Genomic DNA, 20,127 nt, shown 5'->3' with positions numbered 1-20,127 from the left:
TTGCCAGTCTTGTCGGAGAACAAGACAGCACCAATCAGATATAAGAGGAACTCCTTAACGTATCTCTCAACGGTAGCCTCATCAGCACCTTAAGTGAGGTGCGAGAAGTTCTACGCAAGCCATGTTACGCGCAACGCACTCCCTTTGACTACCTCTGCGGGAGGTCGGACTCCTAATAATCTATGGACTTTATCTTGCCAAATTTTGAGTTGGCGTCCAACGGTGCAGACGGCATGTCCTTCGATGGGAAGCCGTGTAAGCACAGCTACGTCAAGTAAAGTGACAGTAGCCTCACCTAGAGGTAGGTGGAAGGTATGAGTCTCTTGGCGCCACCGCTCGACTAAAGCCGTGACTAGCGCCCGATCGGCTCTCCCATAAGCGATGAGGTAGAAGTCGTACAACCTCGCTCGCTGAAGGTAGGGGATGATCCGTGCGTCAATCTCCCACGGAGCAGAGTCGGGATGCCTGGTGTATATGGTCTTTACGTCGGACACCTAAACGCAAAGATTATATTAGCATAAAGTTAAAGTGTAAAGGCATGTACATTTAAAATACTAAGTTGACTAACCTGGACATCCATAGTACACTGCTCCTGTGATCCACCTGCATCGTCAGCACACTAGGGTCTCGAGGGCCTGGAGCTGCTGGATCCATCTCTACTGTAATTCAACAATAACAAGAAGTACTGGTCAGCACAGTACTTCTTGTAGTGTCAAAGCCAATCTTAGAGCATATAAGATGTTTAAATTCATTCAAGTCCATGTTTGAGTTGCATGCAAACAGTTTACGTCTTCCCCCAACATACTTAACATTGCTACTATTTGATCGAATTGAACCATTCCAAAAACATACAACAGTCACACGAAATGAAGCCATTTCTACAACAATACATACAAAATCAACATCACCATCAAGTTTATAAATATATACATATATAACAACATTGATTAAATTTAGGGTTTGCATTCAAACATTCTCTACATTAATCTCAAATTTAGGGTTTGCATTCAAACATTCTCTACATTAAACTCAAACATTTTCTACATTAAATTCATGAACAAACAACCTCATTATGAAGATCATGGCAAATAACAAGTACATTTGACATATTCAGAGAGTTTGATATTATATGACCACTATAAATGACATACATTTTAAAAAAACAAGAACTAAAAAATTTATAATAAAAAGGTACCTCAATAAGCTGTAGATCAACAAGAAGTAGTAAATTGCAAGTTTATGAACCTGCATTTATGTGAAAATTGATGAAGAATTTGTGAACCCTAATTTTTCGAAAAAAGAAAAAAATATATAAAAAAATTGTACCTTAAGTGAATGTAGGAAGATGACAGAACTAATTAGTAGTAGAAACTTGAAATTTGATGGGATTAATTGAAGGATTGAAGTTGATTTTAATGGTGGAAAGGAGAGGGAGATTTTGTGTTAGCTCACTAATACGAAATCGGGAGAAATGAGGAAGGAGGAAGAAGGCTACTGTATTTAGGCAAGCCTTAAGTCGTTGTTACTAACAGCGACATAAGGGTTTGACCAGTCAACCTTTATGTCGCTGTTATTAACAGCGACATATCCGTTGACTAAAATTTTGACCATTTCATTATACTCGCTGTTAGTAAGTGCGAGTATACACCAAGCCTAGCTTCGGAGGCAAGGACGCTTATTTTGGGAATAAAGTTTTATCGAAGCTTATATTTTGATTAAAGTTATTAAAAAATCTTATTTTTTTCAATCTTTCACATGTTGTTGGGGTTGAGAAATGGGCCTGTGCTGCCAATGATTTTGTGAAAATTTGAAATAATTAAGCAATTTTAATAAAAAAATAAAGCTTCGGGTAAACTTAATTCTAAAAATAAGCATTTTATGTCCGAGCCTAAGGTTAGGTATGTTCGCAGTTAATAACTGCGAACAAAAAAAATTTGGTCAAAAAAAGTCAAAATTTCTTGTTCGCACTTAATAACTGCGAACAAAAGTGAGACAATGTCATAACGTTATAACGTTAGAAGGGACAAAAAAAAATTGTGCCAACAACCATGAATTCTACTTTTCCGTGTCCCTTCTCTCTTTTGTTCGCAGTTAGTAACTGCGAACAAACAATTTTGACTTTTTTTGACCAATTTTTTGTTCGCAGTTAATAACTGCGAACATATCTAACCTTAGGCTCAGACATGAAAACGCTTATTTTTAAAATTAAGTTTACCAGAAACTTATTTTTGTATTTTTTTTTTGTTTAAATTGCTTAATTGTTTCAAATTTTCTGATTTTGTGTAAGAAAAGGACATGGACGTATTGCCCATTGATTGTAAGGCATTTGCCACATATGTAGCCATGTAGAAGGGTAGGGGTGATGTGGCCGCCACGTAGGTAGCTGAGGTGGCCGAGATTGGACTGGACCCATTGTGAAATTATGGGCCTTTTTTTGCTGGGTAACGTAATTTATGAGTTACCTCTGGAATTAGTATTAAATTTTTAAATATTAAAAAATAATTTTTAAAAAATTAGTAAGATAATTTTAAATAAAAATTAAAAATGACAGACATAGTATATTAAATGAGGAAATGACTTTATCGATAATATAAAAATTATAAAAACAATTGTTAGCTAAAAGAGTACATTAAATAATTCAAACACTAAATAGAAATCAAATACAAAATAAATTGAAATGCAATCCACAAAAGTATATAACATTCTCATTACAAAATATTTTCAAGAAAGATGTACAATATTTGTACATTATGGACACACTTTATTACGCACTAAAACGGATCCAATCAAAAATGAAAATTCTACAATTCACTATGCGTGTTGTAGAATAAAATATGCACATTTATAATTTCTCATACGTTATATAAATGTTTTAATAAAGATTATTATTATTATTATTATTATTATTATTATTATTATTATTATGGGTAATTGATTCCTGTATTTCCTCTAATGTACGACCTTTTGTCTCTGGGACTAACTTCAGTACAAAAAACAAAGTGAACATGTTGATGCTCGTGAATATGAAGAATGTCCCTGCAATAAGTTTTCAAAGAGTTAGCATCAACCACAAATTATCAAAAGCATGTCATTCATAGAGTATATAACTATCTTTATAGTCGCGCCTTTACCATAAAATTGAATTTTTTGTTAAATTGGTGTTTTTATTTCGTATTACAAGTTTATATTTGATTCACTCCTCTTTCCAACAGGAATTATTAATATTAAGTCTAAATAAGACTTATACTATATCGACACTTATAGACCAAAGAGCTCTCGAGTGAGGATCTGTCACTTGCAAATTATGTAATCATACATTAACGTTCCAACTATAAATCATCTTAAACTTTAAGTTAAGTTCATCTTGTCATATGTTATTAGAAGTTAATCCTCGGTCATGGGTTTAAATCTAATTCACTCCTCTATTTAAGATGAACTATTAACGCCACGTGTAAATATAGCAAAACCTATATTTACACTTTAATTCTAAAAGCCCTCGTGTAAGAAAAGGTAACAAAGTATGAAATTATATTACGGTTATCGCATTAAATCTTTTTCGGTTCCATTGAATTTAGCACTAATAGTTATCTGTGTTACTCTTCTCATGACTCATATGGATTATGGGGTAAACTCAATAACTCATAGAAACAAACGTATATGATTTATATTTGCATCTAAGGCTAAGTTTCACAGGGGTACGGTAAAGCAGTTTAGATCTAGCAAAATCAGGGACAATCAAGATTCGAGTTTGAGTTTTTAGTTGAGTTGGTTCAATCGATAATGGCCTTAAGAACAACATAACCTTAGTGGAAAGTAGAAGCCAAAACGAGTACTTGAGCCAGATGCTACATTGTTGTTATGGGTTATAAGACCTAACTAACAACCTATTTGGTACATAGTATCAAAAACGATCATGGTAATCGATGAATATTCTCGATATGTTGAGTTAGGAAATATCAAGTTTTCGTAATGTAACATACATTCAATCGTTGTACTAGGCTACTAGCTAGCTATAAAGCACGGCTCTCGTACAAATAATGATATTCGGATAAACTCACCTGAAGAGCTCCAATCCATCATAAAATTGAATGTGTAGGAGACAATCCAAGCACTCGACCAGCTAACAATAGTCGCTAAGCTTCCAGCTGCGCCTTTTATGTTGATCGGAAATATCTGCAACTCACATTTTCATCGTTATTTCCCAATAGTTCATGTACATATTTTAACGCTTAAGAAGCTAGACAAAAACGCGTACCTCTGACATTATAACAAACGGTATTCCTCCCATTCCAACAGGGTACGCTGCAGAATAAACCTGTGCAACATAATGCATAAGAATACCTCAATCTCGCGTTAGACCAAGATAAGACTAACAAGGGATGAATATCGAATATACAGTAAAAATGGTTTACCAGAATGCCAAAGAGTGCCAAATAAGGGCTGAAACCGGTGAACCACCCATTGTCCTGCTCAATGGAATCAAACAACAAATAATCAAAGTCGAAAACAAAAAAAACTTTACAAAAGCAAAAGAAAACATTTTATGTATCATGTTACTTGGACTCGCATACTGATGTCGGATACGGGTAAGTGTCGGATACGTCTAAATATTCAATTTTTGCCTAAAATGAAGTGTCTACGTGCCATACCAATGTCCGAGCATCAGGGATCTGACACGAATACGTGAAGCAAAATGAAAAGTCCGAGTAATATAGTCGTATATAGACGCAAACCTTCATCAAGAATGACAACGCTACTGATAGACAAGCAGTTCCCATCCCGGTTGCAGAAAACTACAACAAAAACCTTACATCAACATCTAATCAAGAGCAACATTATTGATATTTTACGGTTGAATCAACGAGTCATTCTCACCAGCAAAAGTGGCCGTCTCCCACATTTATCCATCAAAAATACACCCAGAAAAACCGGGGGGAGCTGCAAAGCATATAGAAATTATTTCAAACGAAAAACAGAAAGTATTTTGTATATCATCACTTCTAAGTTATACTGTTCTGTTATCTATCTGAATTTACCTGGATAAGAGCCATTAATATAGTCCCCAATGAACCGGAAACTCCAGCTGATTCAAATATGGTAACGGCATAGAATAAAATCCCATTTGTCCCGCCAAATGCTGCTAGTGCCATGAGCCCGAGACTAATGGTGAGGGCGTACGCATATTTCATTTGAAACACGTTCAAGAATTTATCTTCCGAGATATGTTCAACATTTTTAGTATACTCCTGTAAATTACTAAATTAAGTCTTTTGATACTATATAGGACTATAACAGCCTGTTAGTAGGCGGTAATAAACAATGGTAATAGGAACGAAAACTATTGCAATTTTGTGTGTTACTTTAATTTCGGCTGCTTCCAGAGTTATATCAGTTTCTCGTCCCCTTAGTCTTTGCAAGGCAGATTCATAATCTTTGTCACGGCCAACTTTTAGCTGCAAGCGTTTATCCGAAGTTAAATTTCAACTGTTCTTACACCTTCAAATTTCTGTAATTGATCAATTTACTCACCAACCATCTAGGAGATTCGGAAATGAAAAATAACCCGAAAAACTGGATGATACATGGAACAGCACCTGAAATAGAACATGTAACACAAACTTAAATCTGTATATTGATGCTTAAAAACAAACAAACGGATTCGGAAAAATTTACGAATAAAGTTACCAATTAAAGATAAGACGCGCCAGTTTACAACAAGCCCAAAAAGGTAAGCTAGTGCTATTCCGCCACATAACATCAACTGGAAAGTTTAGGATACATAATTTCCGATTAGTTAATTCCAAACAAGTGAAACGTAATTTGCTAGTTAGTTCGCCTTGTGATTCGTAATTCGCTCAAAATGGTTCAAAAATAGCCTAAAACCAACCATAATATGCTTTATCCAATTCGCGATTCGCGAGGCAGTTAGCGAATCATGTGACACAGTTCTAATTGATAGTAATAGGACTTCTGGACTCTACATTCCTACACTTTACCTGATGGAAAAGCACACATCCCCCTCGAAGATTCGTTGGAGTGATTTCCGCTATGTAAACGGGAACCTGTTCGATATAACATGTTTTAGTTCTTATGTAACCAAATCTGAAAAAATGTTTCATGTATAATTTCAGCTCGTTTGAGTGTTTACGAATAATTACCACATAAACGGTTAGCCCCATAGCACAACCAACAGCTAGTCTACCGATATCAAGAGACCAGGCACCCTACATTTTGTACAAACATAAAGTTAGACATAATACATAATGGAATAATGTGTAAACTCGAATGTGCCTGATAAAACTTCAAGTAAACAACCTTAGAAAACGCTATTGCAAACCACCCTGTGAGGTAGAGTATGTCAGATAAACCCATCGTCTGAATCACATATCTGAGAATGATGAGCTGAAGAATCAATTGAATAACTAATCATGGGCAAATTCAAATGAACTTACTCCTCGACGACCAATGTAATCTGTAAGTTTTCCACAAATAAGTGAGCCTAGCAGTCCTCCCACAGTTAACATTGATCCAAATAACGAGTACTGCAGAGAAAAATATTGTTGATTTCTCAATTGGTTGATAATGATTCAATATTGAGAGACTCGAATGTTCAGTAAGGAACTTACATCTGCAGTTGAGAGACTCAAATCAGCAATTATACCGGATTGAGCTGGGGAAGTGTAACCCATCTATATGTATAGCATAAGTGAAGAACAGGTTAGTGCACTAATTATAGTGCCAGCCAAATTTATAGAATGTTGTACTAATTTTACAAGTTCATATGGATAATGATCTATAATTATTGTTATGAACTGCGTAACACATGTGTAATTATGCATAATACTTGGTCATATTAGGTGATAGAGTATATAGCATATCATTGGACTTCAACCTTAAGCTTAGACTTATATTCGAGAGGGTAAGATGGCAGCAAGACTAAAGCTCACAGGTTCAAATCTCAAAGAACCACAGCATTAATTTCTTTTATGCTCCAGTTTTAAAACAGAGCAGCAAATATGCTAATATGCTACTATTACAACTGCTTGGGCCCTAAACCGTAACATATTAGATTCCAATAACCGCAGCAGATGAGGTTTTTCTACTAGTGTTAACCCTCATTTCAAATATAAAAATTAGTGTTGAGTATGACGAAAGTCTATATTGCATTCATACTTCTAGTGACGAAAGTCTATATACAACATAGCGCAAGACATGAACTATAAGTTTAACTTTTTGATTGAAATGGTCACTAGACATAAACGATCACTTCCCCACGATGGTTGGGGTTTCGTAAGATTTAGGAAAACTTGTGTTTTGGTGCCTTGAGTGTTGGTACTCATGTGTACGCATACGAGTGTGTAAAGGATAATCATGAACTATTGTTTGGGAACAATACATTGGCATTTGAGTGAAGAGAGAAATGAAGTCATGGTTTTGTCCGAAAGTAAAAGTCGACTCGGCTTTTGCTTGAGTTTGGTCCAAATTCAATTCGGCTTTTCTGGCTAACCTCTAGAAAGTCGACTCGGCTTTTGTACGTTTTAAGTCGTGTTTAGTTTTTCTTTACAATTGAATAGTAAGTGTAGAGAAGGATATATTATAGATACCTTAATCATACATTAGACCTATTTGAAGCCCATTCCCTATTTTGAATAAAGGGTAATCATGAACTATCGGATCATCGAGCTTGATGGACCCGAATTGTTTGAAGACAAGTTCCTATTTTGTAAGGTCCGACCCGATCTGACACGTTTCCACTAGAGTCTGACCCGCCCTAATTTTTAAATGTCAAGATATGGACTTGAAATTTTAATCTAAATGCAATAGAAGACTCTTCTTTTTATTCATATTGTTTGTATGATCTCTATCATTAGACCAAAGCAGATGTAAAATTAAACGAGGGTTAACAACCAGGACAATTGCTGTTAATTCTCTGCAGTTATTTTCAATAAGATTCCCAAGTTTTCAATAAAAAATTCTCAAATAGATACTTTTATATTGTTACGTATCTCACAAGATATTATGAATGACAAATGTGTCCTTAACTCCTCCAAAACACTCATTCTGCAACACTCGGACATAAAAAATACTTGCAAACCAATAATTTAAAATATACTTCTAGTTAATTGATTAGTACATTTTCACGTGCACTGTAATGGCATTGTGTGCATTACTATAATTTACTTTGAACAACTTTGACTGAGGTTGAGGTTGAGGTTGAATTAAAGGGTCAAATTAATCAATGTTAAAGTTTGGTAAACTAGCTGATTGAAATATCTTATTGTTAGAATAAGATGTTTTTAACAAGCTATTTATAACAACGGGGTTTAAAATCAGATAGTTAAAATCAATTCTTATAATAAGCTAGTCAAATCAGGAACTACGAAAAGAATAATGTTTTCATTTCGCCTAGAGTCCAAAAAATATCGGAAACAAACAGCATAGCCATTTCTTCCCTGAATCAACCATATAGTCTTATGATCTTAAAAAAATAAATTGAAAGAGTAAAGGAATTAGGAATTAGGAATTAGGAATCAGGAATTAAGAATTAGGACTAACCGCACAGCCACAGACAAAAGATCCACAAACAGATATGAAGATAGTGAAGAACAGCAGTACAGTACCATTACCATCACCATCACCATCACCAGCTGATTGCTTTCCGTTCTCTAACTTTACCAACAGATGTTGCTCCTCACTCTTTCCGTACTCTTCCTTCATTTTTTCGATTTTTTTATTTCTAATTATGCTATTTTTTCTTAGTTAAAAAGAATCTGATATATATTTTTATGATGAAGAAATGAGTCTGAAAACGAAAGCAGAGACGGCAATCACTAATCAACGGTGGGTTAAGTTAACTTAATGTTAATGGTACTTTTAGAAGGATGGTCATGGTGGATCCCATTTACACCAACACTATTTTTTTAAACAAATTAATATTAAAAAATTGGAAGACGTGATTTAACAAGTTTATTTTTTTAGTCACATTATTAATTCCTTTTAATATTCATGAGAGAATAAATTATCAAATTATCAATGATTTGATTCTGGCTACGTGCTTTGTGTTTATCCCATTTTTTTCATTTATCCTGTAATTAAAAAAAATATTATATATATATATATATATATATATATATATATATATATATATATATATATATATATATATCTTTTTATTTGAGAGAATTACTAGTTAAGAGTTTTTAGTTTTCACTGTTTACAAAAAAATTAATTTTCTTCTCTCTTCGCCTGTTAGCAATTCTATGATTTATTTCGAATTAATATTATCTTAATTGTTTATTAAAAAATATATATATACATCTGGAATGAGATCATGAGAATGAGTAATTGGCACTTGACATCCGTCTTTTGTATTATTTGTGTTGACTTGGTCACATTACTCGGCTTCCTAAAACTTATGGCTAAGGATCCTAATGATTGAAAGGTAGTTGTGACTTGTGACGATGTCAATGTGTATTGAACTACTGATACAACATTTTTTTTTTTGAAAAATTTAATTTATAAGTGCTTATTTTTTTAAAAAAAAAAGTCTGATTTTCACTTTTTTAATTAAACCAAATAAATAATTATCACGTGTCAACTACAGCCAACAAATTAAACGGGAAGGGAGGTGATTGTATAATTGTTTGTCTTGCTCTAAGCCACAGTGTGATCGAACGAGTTCAAATCGTATAATATTCTCTGGTAATACTCGAGTCCAGAAAAAAATGTGAAATTGATCTATGATTGCATTGTTCTATATTTCGACTATGGTTGAATAATAATAATAATAATAATAATAATAATAATAATAATAATAATAATAATAATAATGCGAAAATTAAGGATTAAAGACAGTGTTTAGGGTTGAAATACAGTTTTTGTATTAAGTAAAATGATTACAAGAAGCCCCTATAAATACATGATTAGGAAACTAATTAGGAAAACAAGAATAATTACAAAAGATTACAATCACACTAATGATGTTGATATTATACTTAAAAATATTTACCTTCCTACACTCCCCCTCAAGTTAGATCTTCGAATCTCCGATATCTAACTTGCATAAGGTTTGCTCAAATGTATCTGAAGAAACTGCTTTAGTGAGAATATCAGCAAGTTGATCATTTGATCTGACAAACGGACGACTAATGATCTTCTTCTCCAACTTCTCCTTAATGAAATTTCTATCGATTTCAACATGTTTAGTGCGATCCTGTTGCACTGTATTTTCAGATATACTGGTTGTTGCTTTATTATCACAAAACAGTTTACAAGTCTTAGCCACTGGAACATGTAGTTCACTTAAGAGCTTCTTTAGCCAGATGATCTAAGTAACTCCTTTAGCAATACCACGAAACTCTGCTTCAGCACTGGATAAGGCCACTACTTTCTATCGTCTCTATCTCCTGTCCAATATGCATCTGTATAGCCTAAGAGATCTAAATGACCATTTTTCCTGAACAGAATACCTCTGCTACTCGTACCCTTTAGATACCTCAAAATCCTCATAACTGATGACACATGTTGTATCTGTGGTTGATGCATAAAGCGACTCACTACTCCAACTGCATATGCATGATCTGATTGTGTGAGAGATAAGTAGATAAGGTTTCCAACCATTCTTTGATATTGCCCTCTATCTGCCAGCTTCTCTCCTTCAATCATTTGAAGTCCATGATTAGCCACAATCAGTGTATCTGCAAGCTTACAATCGAGCATGCCTGTTGTTGCTAACAAGTCAAGAATATACTTCCTTTGACTGATGAAGATTCCCCCTTTTGATCTCAGGACTTCAATACCAAGAAAGTACTTAAGTTGCCGTAAATCCTTCATTTCAAACTCACGAGACAACTGTTCTTTGAGAGCATTAATCTCTTCTTTATCATCACCTGTAATGATCATATCGTCTACATACATTATCAAGCATGTGATATGATTATTCAGCCTCTTAAGGAATAGGGTGTGATTCGAATTACTCTATTTGTACCCAAATTCATCATAACTGCAGTGAATCTCCCAAATCATGCTCTTGGAGTTTGTTTTAGGCCATAAAGAGCCTTGCTCAGCTTGCATCCTTCCCCTGTTTTGTAACCATCTGAAAAAACTGGAGATGCTTTCATATATACTTCCTCTTCTATCTTCCCATGTACGAAAGCATTTTTAACATCGAACTGGTGCAGGGGCCAATCTTTGTTTGCAACAATAGAGAACAAACCCGAATAGTGTCAATCTTTGCAACTGGAGAGAAACTTTCGGAGTAATCTACTCCATATGTTTGAGCGTACCCTTGTGCCACTAACCTTGCTTTGTACCTTTCAACAGTACCATCGGCCCGGTATTTGATTGTGTATACCCATCTACTCCCCAGTGTCTTTTTGCCTTTAGGTATTTCACATTTCTCCCATGTCTCATTCTTATCAAGTGCTGAGATTTCTTCTTCCATTGCCTTCTTCCATTTTGGATCTCGGAGAATCTCTTTGCGCCTACTAATTGGATATCTAGACCTTTGTGCCTCGAACTCTAGGTCATATCTCTTTGGGAAACTCCCCTCATGCTTCTGGGATGCAACTCACGTCTGTTTGACACACTAACAGGTGCAGAATCAACAGAGTTATTATCAATAGTATGCACGAGCTCGAAAAATATCTCATGAGAACATGAATGCTCATCAGAAGGGACTGGATCAAACTGAAGAGGAGATACTATGTCTTTAGAAACAACATCAATAGCTCCACCAACTTGCTCTTTTAGTCCCATACCGGTCACAACTAGAGGTGTAGGATGTAATAGCCAGCTTAAGTCATCACTCACACTCTCCCCCTGAGAGCTAGGCTGGGTATATTAAAAGGTGTCCTAAAAAAATCACAATCCATAGTAGTATACATTCGGTTGTGTATAGGATCAAAACATCTATACCACTTCTGATGTACTCCATACCCAACAAAAACACATTTAACAGCCCGAGGTTCAAGTTTGGTTCGACTGTGCTTAGGGAGATGGACAAACACAACACAGCTAAAAATGCGGGGTGGTAGAGAATGATGTGAAGGGAGAGAAACAAACGAGCCCAAAGTAGCTAGAGGTGTTTTGTAGTTTAAGGGTTAGAAAGGAAGACAATTTGTAAGGTAGGTAACCATAGCAATGGCTTCAGGCCAAAAATGAGCAGGGGTATAATATTCAATGAGAAGGGCTCGAGAGATTTCAAGCAAAGTTCGATTTTTTCGTTCTGCCACTCTATTTTGTTGTGATGTATTTGGACAAGAGGTTTGATGAATCATGCCAAGATTACAGAGAAATTCTTGTAGGGAAAAATTAACATACTCCCCCCATTATATGATCATAATATTTGTGGTGTGGCATGAAATTGAGTTTTAAGCATATTATAGAAAGTAACGAAAACTGAGGAAACTTTAGATTTGTGTTTCAAAAAATATACCCAACTCATACGAGTACAATCATCTACAAATAAAACATAATACGAAAAATGATGAATAGCAAAATCCGGAGCAGGGCCCCACACATCAAAATGTATCAATGAAAAAGGACTAGTAAAACGAGACAAACTAGGGGAATAGGAATGTTTATAACTTTTAGCTAGAACACATGTTTCACACTTAAGAGACATAAAATTGTTTTTATAAAAAGGAAATAAATGTTGTAAATAAGCTAAAGAAGGGTAACTCAAGCGCCAATGTCACATCCAGGTGTAACAATCAGAGAGACCTCGAGTAAGCAAAGCTCGACTTTGGTGAGTCGTCTCATCCATATAGTATAAACCTCCTCGATCAGTACCATTGTCCAATGATTATCCCGATCTGAGCATCCTGCACAAAACAACCAGAAGAAGACATAAGAATGGTACGATTAAGCTCCTTGGCCAGCTGACTGACCGATAACAATTTATGAAACAAACTTGGAATTAACAAACAATTATTTAAATGAATGGACGATGACACATTTACAGAACCAACACTATGAACCCGGACACTCCCCATTTGCAATTTGTATGAGTTCGGGATGTGGGTGTGTGGGTTAAAATATAATTAGCATCAAAAGTCATCGTATCAGTAGCACCACAATAAAAGATCCAAGGGGTTGAGGGTTTTTGAGATAAAACATTTAGGGCCTTAGAGGTATAAGTATTATGTTGGGTGGAAAAAATGGGCCGGTTTTGTGTAGCGAATTGGGGCCAGTTTTTTGGGTCATAAAAGGAGTGGTCCTCTTCATATTAGGGATAGGGTTTGACTCCAAGTTACCTCTCGATAAAAACCTATTTTTGGAAGGTTTTCATTTTGCCCTTTCTCTTTCCCCACTGCCGATTCCGTGTTCTCCTTTCTCATGGCTACTGTGGGTTTCTCTCTCCTCTTGGTTGTTTTTGTTCCTGTGTCACGATGCATCCCATACAAACCTCCATCCTCTTCGCCACCGATAGGACCTGCAGCAGCAAGGAGGGCTTTGTCGCCCGGGTCCGGTTCACCGATGCCTTGGTGGCAACCTTCTTTTTTTGTAGTTCCTCCCACCACTTCGGGTAACCTATGAGTTTGAAGCAACCGTCCTTGGTGTGTCTTGTCCCACCACAATGACCACATCTTAGGTTAGTCTGATCTTCTCGCCGGAATGAGGGTTTATCTGACCGGTGATGGGCGGCAAGACCGGAGCCAATTTTTGAGGGACCGTGTTCCGATGATGAAACGTGGACCATAATGCCACGCCTAGCAACCTCTCTGCGAACAGCGGCATAGGCCACATCCAATGTCGGTAAAGGAGTCTGATTTAACAGATCCTGACGCTCCTTGTCAAAGGAGTCATTTATTCCAGCAAGAAAATTGATACAATCTTTGTGTTTGATGTAAGTATTAAAGATTGTGATGTCTTCTAAGTGTTTTATGGGGTTCGGCATTCGCCTATCAATTTCTTTCCATATAGTATTGAATTTGCCAAAATACACTTCAATAGTGTCATGATTTTGTTTGATTGAGGCAGCTCTTGAACTCAGATCTGGAGTTTATCTCGCCCACTGCCAAGAAGGGTTTCAATTCCTACCCATAAATCCCATGCTGTGTTGTAATCGAGAAATTGGTTGACAAGATTCGGTTCAATATTCGCGATAATCCATAAAAGGACCATGGAATCCTTATGATTCCATTGTTGATAATTAAGGTCAGTTGTGCTAGGTGGGGCGGCTATGATATGGCTGAGCCGTCCCATACCTTCAATTGCTATATGTATGAGTTTACTCCATTTGGTGTTGTTTTGATAGTTCAGTTTCTCAGCTACCCGTAACTACTCCGATGTTGATGAATCACTCCTCTGGTTTTCTTTGTTCATTTTCTGAAACAAATTAAACATTTGTTCCATTTGTGCCATTGTGATTATTTGGTTTTTTGTGTTTGGTTTTTGTTCGGAATCCCCCATGACAGGTAAGATTGAAGGTAGATGATGAATGCCAAAAAAGGTTTCGCCGGTCCCGAAAAAAATCTTACGACTCTGATACCATGAAAAATAAAATAATAATAATGCGGAAATTAAGGATTAAAGACAGTGTTTAGGGTTGGAATACAGTTTTTGTATTAAGTAAAATGATTACATGAAGCCCCTATAAATACATGATTAGAAAACTCATTAGGAACGCAAGAATAATTACAAAAAATTACAATCACACTAATTATACTGATATTATACTAAAAACATTTACTTTCCTACAATTGTACCATGACCCATCACCCATGACAGGTAAAGCAAAGAAAATTGTAGAGAGTTGCAAGTCATATTAATTAATGGGATTTAAACTATCTAATGCCTATAAGTCTATTACTAATAACAAGTGTTCTTAATCAGTTTTTTTTATATTGGCAGCAAAACCAAGGAGTTGCTTGAGTTATAACATAGAATAGAATAAGCATATATTTTGTGCAAAAAGTTTTCCATATAAACTACACTTTCTATAATCTTCAAGGGTAGATCATGACCGACCTCCATCCTAAGGTAGCTCCGCCTATGGTTGATTCCCTCCTGCGTTTTCCTTCAAAACCATCATGCCGAAATTTTAAAAGATTATTGTGTCAAGATTTTGCGGCTCTTAAACTTCTTGATGCTCGTTCATGCAAAATCCTCCAAACAAAACTTACTCGTGTACTCAAGTATAGAGAATGTGAGAAATGATACCAGTTTCCATCATTTATAGGAGGTTTTCTTCTCCATCAGCCATCATTGCCAAACATTGCTTATCGACATGTGCACTTCTTCGAGTTTCTTTCCCTTTGTCTCCGGTACCAACTTTGCCACAAATATCAGTGTAAACGCGCAAATACTAGCCAGTACAAAAAATGTTCCTGAGACAATACAGGTTATTATTTTGTGCACTTTATAACAGAAGAATATTTTCTAATAGAATAGAATTCACCTGAAGGACTCCATTCCATAGCAAAATTAAAAGCATAAGAAACAACCCATGCTGTTAACCAGCCAACCAGAGCACCAATACTTCCTGCAATCCCTTTTATATTAAGAGGGTATATCTGATAGTAGCATATTAACACTCAATTAGCCCATTTAATCCACTTAACTAATTAAATTTATTTTTGTTGCAATGTACATGTGAGTATTTAACCAAATGTTAAGGTGCTCATACCTCTGAAACAACAACTGAAGTTGCTCCACCCACCCCAATAGGATATGAAGCAACATACAACTGCAAAAGAAAATTCCCTAAAATCAAATAAGTCGGATCTCATGTATAAGGTGATGGCGTACCAGGTCATCATCGCAATTATAGAATGTTTTGATTCAACAACATTCCATTATGCCTATGCCATGACATGGCTTCCGCCTAGGCGGAGTTTGATGGGGTTAGATGTACGCAACCTTACACCTATTAGTGATAATAAAGACATTTCCGATTGATATTTAATAACAAAGGTCATCTTCAACTTCACATAAATAAGAAATGCACATAATTTAATAAGTCATTTTAATATAGTTCATGATAATTCGAAACTAATAACTATAAATTTTTAGCTCTATTGAAATAAGGGACATAATAGTTTTTTTATTCTAGCCCATATAGTCCTTTTTAATGTAGTGAACAGTGATAAATTTTTCATCATGACTTCATGACATTGAAGCCTCCATGTGTACGGTGGTTTAGGGATATAAGGAATTTTGTCAATCAGCGGATTCGTTGACCAAAAAAGGTTCGGAGCCGGTTAAGTCATTTAATTATTTACTTCAAAAAGTTCATAAATATAAGAAAAAGTAAAATATAAATGCAGCAAAATGAGTTTGAGACTTTAAGTTACCAATATGCCCGAAAGTGCAATATAGGGACTCAAATCAGCAAGCAAATGACATCCCTGAATGAATACGACCAATTAGTACCACAGAACTGTTCTTGAAACAGCGCTGACAATAAAATGCAACCGCGTAAATCAAACCTTAAGCAAATATGCAAAACCAGCCAGCAAGCAACCTAAGCAAAGACCAGCTGCTGAAGTCTGATAGTTGTTGCACGATCAGAGTTCATGTAAAACACATTTTGTGATCAATAAATACTATTATCTAAATCTATCATGATAATTAGCTAACAAATTCTAGAGTTCGAACCATAAGAAGAGGACGCCTCCCACATTTATCCATCAAAATTATACCCAGGCCTAGACTTGGAAGCTGCATATAGTAAAAATGTTTATAAGATTAACATCTACTATTCACCAATATTGTGATTATGAATGGAAACTCATGACTAACAAAATACCTGAAAAATGGCCAATGCTATAGTTCCCATCATCACAGAAACTCCTATTAACAGCAACAGAACCACATTTAAATGTCTATCTTAGAAGACTTAAGTTCAGGAAATATTGTGCCATAGGTGCTAACCAACCTGCAGATTCGAATATAGAACCAGCGTAGGCTATGATCCCGCTTAGACCAACAAGCATACTAAGAGCTGAAAGACCAATTCCAACCTAAATCTCATTCCAATCATGTAAAATTTACTAAATGATTAAGTATTATAAAAATATCGTTCCTGGTCTGTCATTAGTAAATTACCATTAGTGAATAAGCATATTTCTTTTGAAATAGTTGCAGGATGCTAACTTCTTCCATTTGATGAAGAGCTTCCGCACAGTCCTTCACAAAAAATAATAACTTTTCTTTTGAATCCTCAATTTGAAGCAGACCTATCAAGATAGAGTGATAGACCTTAAATCAGTTACCCTAATATCAGCGGCTTCCTGGCAAATATCAACAGAAGCTCCCATGAAACGTTGTAGAGCTGCTTCAAACTCCTTATTTTTATTCATTAACAACTGCAAAACAATCTTAAGTCGGCATCTGAAAAGTGGTTACTGTTAAAGGAAATGATTCAAACATGCATTAATTACCAGCCATCTAGGGGATTCTGGAATGAAGAATAAACCAACAAATTGTACAAGGCTTGGAATAATTCCTGGAACAATGTTCAAACAGAGATTTTGAGACAGGGAAAATGAAAATAAGGTACATCAAGAAACAGAAGAGATACCCATCAGAGCAAAAGTACGCCAGGAGGTGACTAGTCCAATCAGAAATGCTGTTGATGCTCCAACTGTTAGCACTAACTGAAACATAATAATATTCCCAGGTTAAACAATCAAAGCCGGAGTAGGAATACTTATTTGAATCGTATATTCTTATTTTAATAACTTTAATTCATATACCGTATGCAGGATTACGAATGCTCCACGATGATTTTTGGGTGTAAATTCTGCTAGGTAGACCGGTATCTGACACAGTGTAGAGAAGAATAAATGTATGTATAATTTATGATCTGTATCAATCGTAAAACCGAGACTTATACTCACAGCATAGCCTGTAACAGCCATAGAAACGCCTAACATAAATCTACCCAAGTCAAGCATCCATGCACCCTTTCATCCAAGAATCAGATTATTAAAATCACAGCTTAAACCAAAACTTTCAAATTTAATACAACTTGAATTACAAAAGCAATGATAGAACAAACGAACGAACCTGGCTTATTGATGTGGCAAACCAGCCAGCAAGATAAAGTATATCAAATAGTTGTAACGTCTGCCTTATCAAATGTCAAACAAAATTGATAAAACAAAAAAGGAATTAACCTTAATCGAAACATAAAGAACGCAATAGCTAATGCCAGAAATGCCAGAAAAAGAATGAATACTTACATGTCTTCGACCAAGATAATCTGTTATCTTGCCGCATATAATAGCACCTAATGCCCCCCCAATACTATTCATTGATCCAAACAAAGAAAACTGGACCAAAACACACTTAGATATTCTAGCAAAATACTAGGAAACGACATAAATTGTGTAGCCCATGCAACACATGCCTTGAGTTTTCAAGAAAAAGAAGTGAATACCTCTGCTATTGAAAGATCAAGCTCCTTCATGATTTGAGCTTCCACAGGTGATGTATAACCTGTCTGTGTTATTGTTAGCCACAATATTAGTTAATTTCCAAGAACATATTTTATTACTGTTTCTAGAAGATATACATATACATAATACAGTAATAAATATGATTACATTTATTACTTAACTTCACCAAAAAATCTTCCCTTGGAATCTATTTTGAGAGCAATAATATATTCCTTGACTAGCCTATAAATACTTGGTGAAAATTACAATATAGCTAGAACATATATAAACTAAATATGGTAAATGGTAATCTATCTATAACTGGTTTATACAACTTAACTTAAATTGTTAAACATACAGTCTTAGTATAACCTTTTACTTCATGACAATTCAAACCCGAACAAAGTAATAATTGTTGTTGTTCTATTCAAAAACAAACCAAATTAATTACTAAACAGAACCAGTCCAAATCAAATGAAATCAAATCATTGATCGTGATAATTATTTTTAATCAACTGTATGCATGTAGCAAAATTAAGGAATTCAACTACGCAATAGCCGAGGGTATCATCCAAGAAACAGAACAATACTATAAAATTACGTAAAACCACCGAAAAAATCTTAAATCGAATCAAAAAAATCTTCACGATCTGAATGATCTGCATCAAAACGAACCCTAATTGACGAATAACATGTCACTTTTCTCATAGAATCAAAATTAAAGGCAATTTATTTCTGTTTAGAAAAACGAGAATCAGTTCACAATCAGTAATGTAAACTTAAAAACAGAGTAAAACATACTCATCATGCAATTTAACTCAAATCCTTAACAATATCAATGATCCTTCATCAAACGGACAACGCATTGATTAATTAAAAACCTAATGAAAGAGATGAAGAAACTTACAACAAATCCAAAGGAAAAAGAACCCAAAACAGCGATGAAAGCAGAAAAAAGGAGAGTATGAGTGACGGTTGACGCAGGCGCCATCGTCGCCGCTGCATGTTGTGTCGGTGTTGAGACATGAACATCATCTACAATGATATCATTATTGTTGGTACTACTCCCATTAAGAAGATGTACTTTGGAATCGTCCTTCATTCTCCCAACTTTTAGTGGCTCGCTACTTTTCCTTTCCTTTACTTTGTTCTCAGCAACAACTCCAATGAAATGACAAAATGCAGAACTTTACTCCAGTGAGTGACCTTTTTTTAAATATACCACCTTAAAATAAAAAGTTTCTTATTTTTTTTTTTTTTCTCTCTCAATAATTTGGGATGTGGAATTGTTGTTAGTTGTATAATTTATATTCTATCATTTGATTTTATATATTTGTCAATAAATATATTTAATGACAAATATCTTAAATTGTCTTTAATTAACAATTAGTAAATATTAATTTTAATAAAATTTACTTCCACACGCATCATTTTTTTTTTCACCAACAAGTTTGATAAAATGTAGTATAGTTGTTAGTTGTAATATACTATATAGGAGTATAATATAACGTGGAGGTGGTGATGAGTTTAATTTCACAAGTCTTGTATGAGATCGCCTTACTGTGAGACAATCTTAATACAATCAATCCAAAGTTAAACTTATATAGGAGTTACCTAAATAAAAATTAGTTTTTTCATTGAATTTTAAGAAATTATATTTGGGTTAGTCCATATTAAGCAGTCTCACAGTGAGACAATCTTAATAAAAAATTTATAGGCCATGTGTGGGTGTGCTCCTAAT

At 35.0% G+C, this 20,127-nt stretch overlaps 1 protein-coding gene across 1 annotated transcript; it reads right to left on the bottom strand.

The window, feature by feature from the left end:
- Positions 1-2,591: 2,591 nt before the first annotated feature.
- LOC130828493 (uncharacterized) lies at positions 2,592-19,579 on the bottom strand. Its single transcript, XM_057694474.1, has 45 exons — positions 19,294-19,579; positions 18,389-18,451; positions 18,192-18,281; positions 18,016-18,075; positions 17,847-17,912; positions 17,703-17,768; positions 17,528-17,603; positions 17,388-17,452; positions 17,220-17,312; positions 17,053-17,133; positions 16,883-16,967; positions 16,754-16,797; positions 16,603-16,665; positions 16,434-16,493; positions 16,299-16,352; positions 15,632-15,691; positions 15,404-15,518; positions 15,211-15,332; positions 14,588-14,596; positions 14,019-14,283; positions 13,635-13,947; positions 13,271-13,533; positions 12,699-12,824; positions 12,437-12,594; positions 11,574-11,832; positions 11,216-11,520; positions 11,093-11,171; positions 10,470-10,907; positions 10,059-10,284; positions 8,557-8,755; positions 6,627-6,689; positions 6,453-6,542; positions 6,316-6,375; positions 6,159-6,224; positions 5,997-6,062; positions 5,686-5,761; positions 5,530-5,594; positions 5,361-5,453; positions 5,037-5,246; positions 4,876-4,938; positions 4,734-4,793; positions 4,413-4,466; positions 4,256-4,315; positions 4,059-4,173; positions 2,592-3,036 (listed from the first exon to the last, which is right to left on the bottom strand). Exons 1-45 carry the CDS (start codon positions 19,486-19,488, stop codon positions 2,873-2,875), a joined length of 5,403 nt encoding a protein of 1,800 aa, XP_057550457.1. The 5' UTR covers positions 19,489-19,579; the 3' UTR covers positions 2,592-2,872.
- Positions 19,580-20,127: the final 548 nt, after the last annotated feature.

The sequence above is a fragment of the Amaranthus tricolor genome, chromosome 12 (assembly GCF_026212465.1).
Source record: "Amaranthus tricolor cultivar Red isolate AtriRed21 chromosome 12, ASM2621246v1, whole genome shotgun sequence".
Taxonomy (NCBI): domain Eukaryota; kingdom Viridiplantae; phylum Streptophyta; class Magnoliopsida; order Caryophyllales; family Amaranthaceae; genus Amaranthus; species Amaranthus tricolor.
The sequence above is the reverse complement of the archived record's forward strand: the minus strand, read 5'-3'. Positions and strand labels throughout refer to the sequence as shown.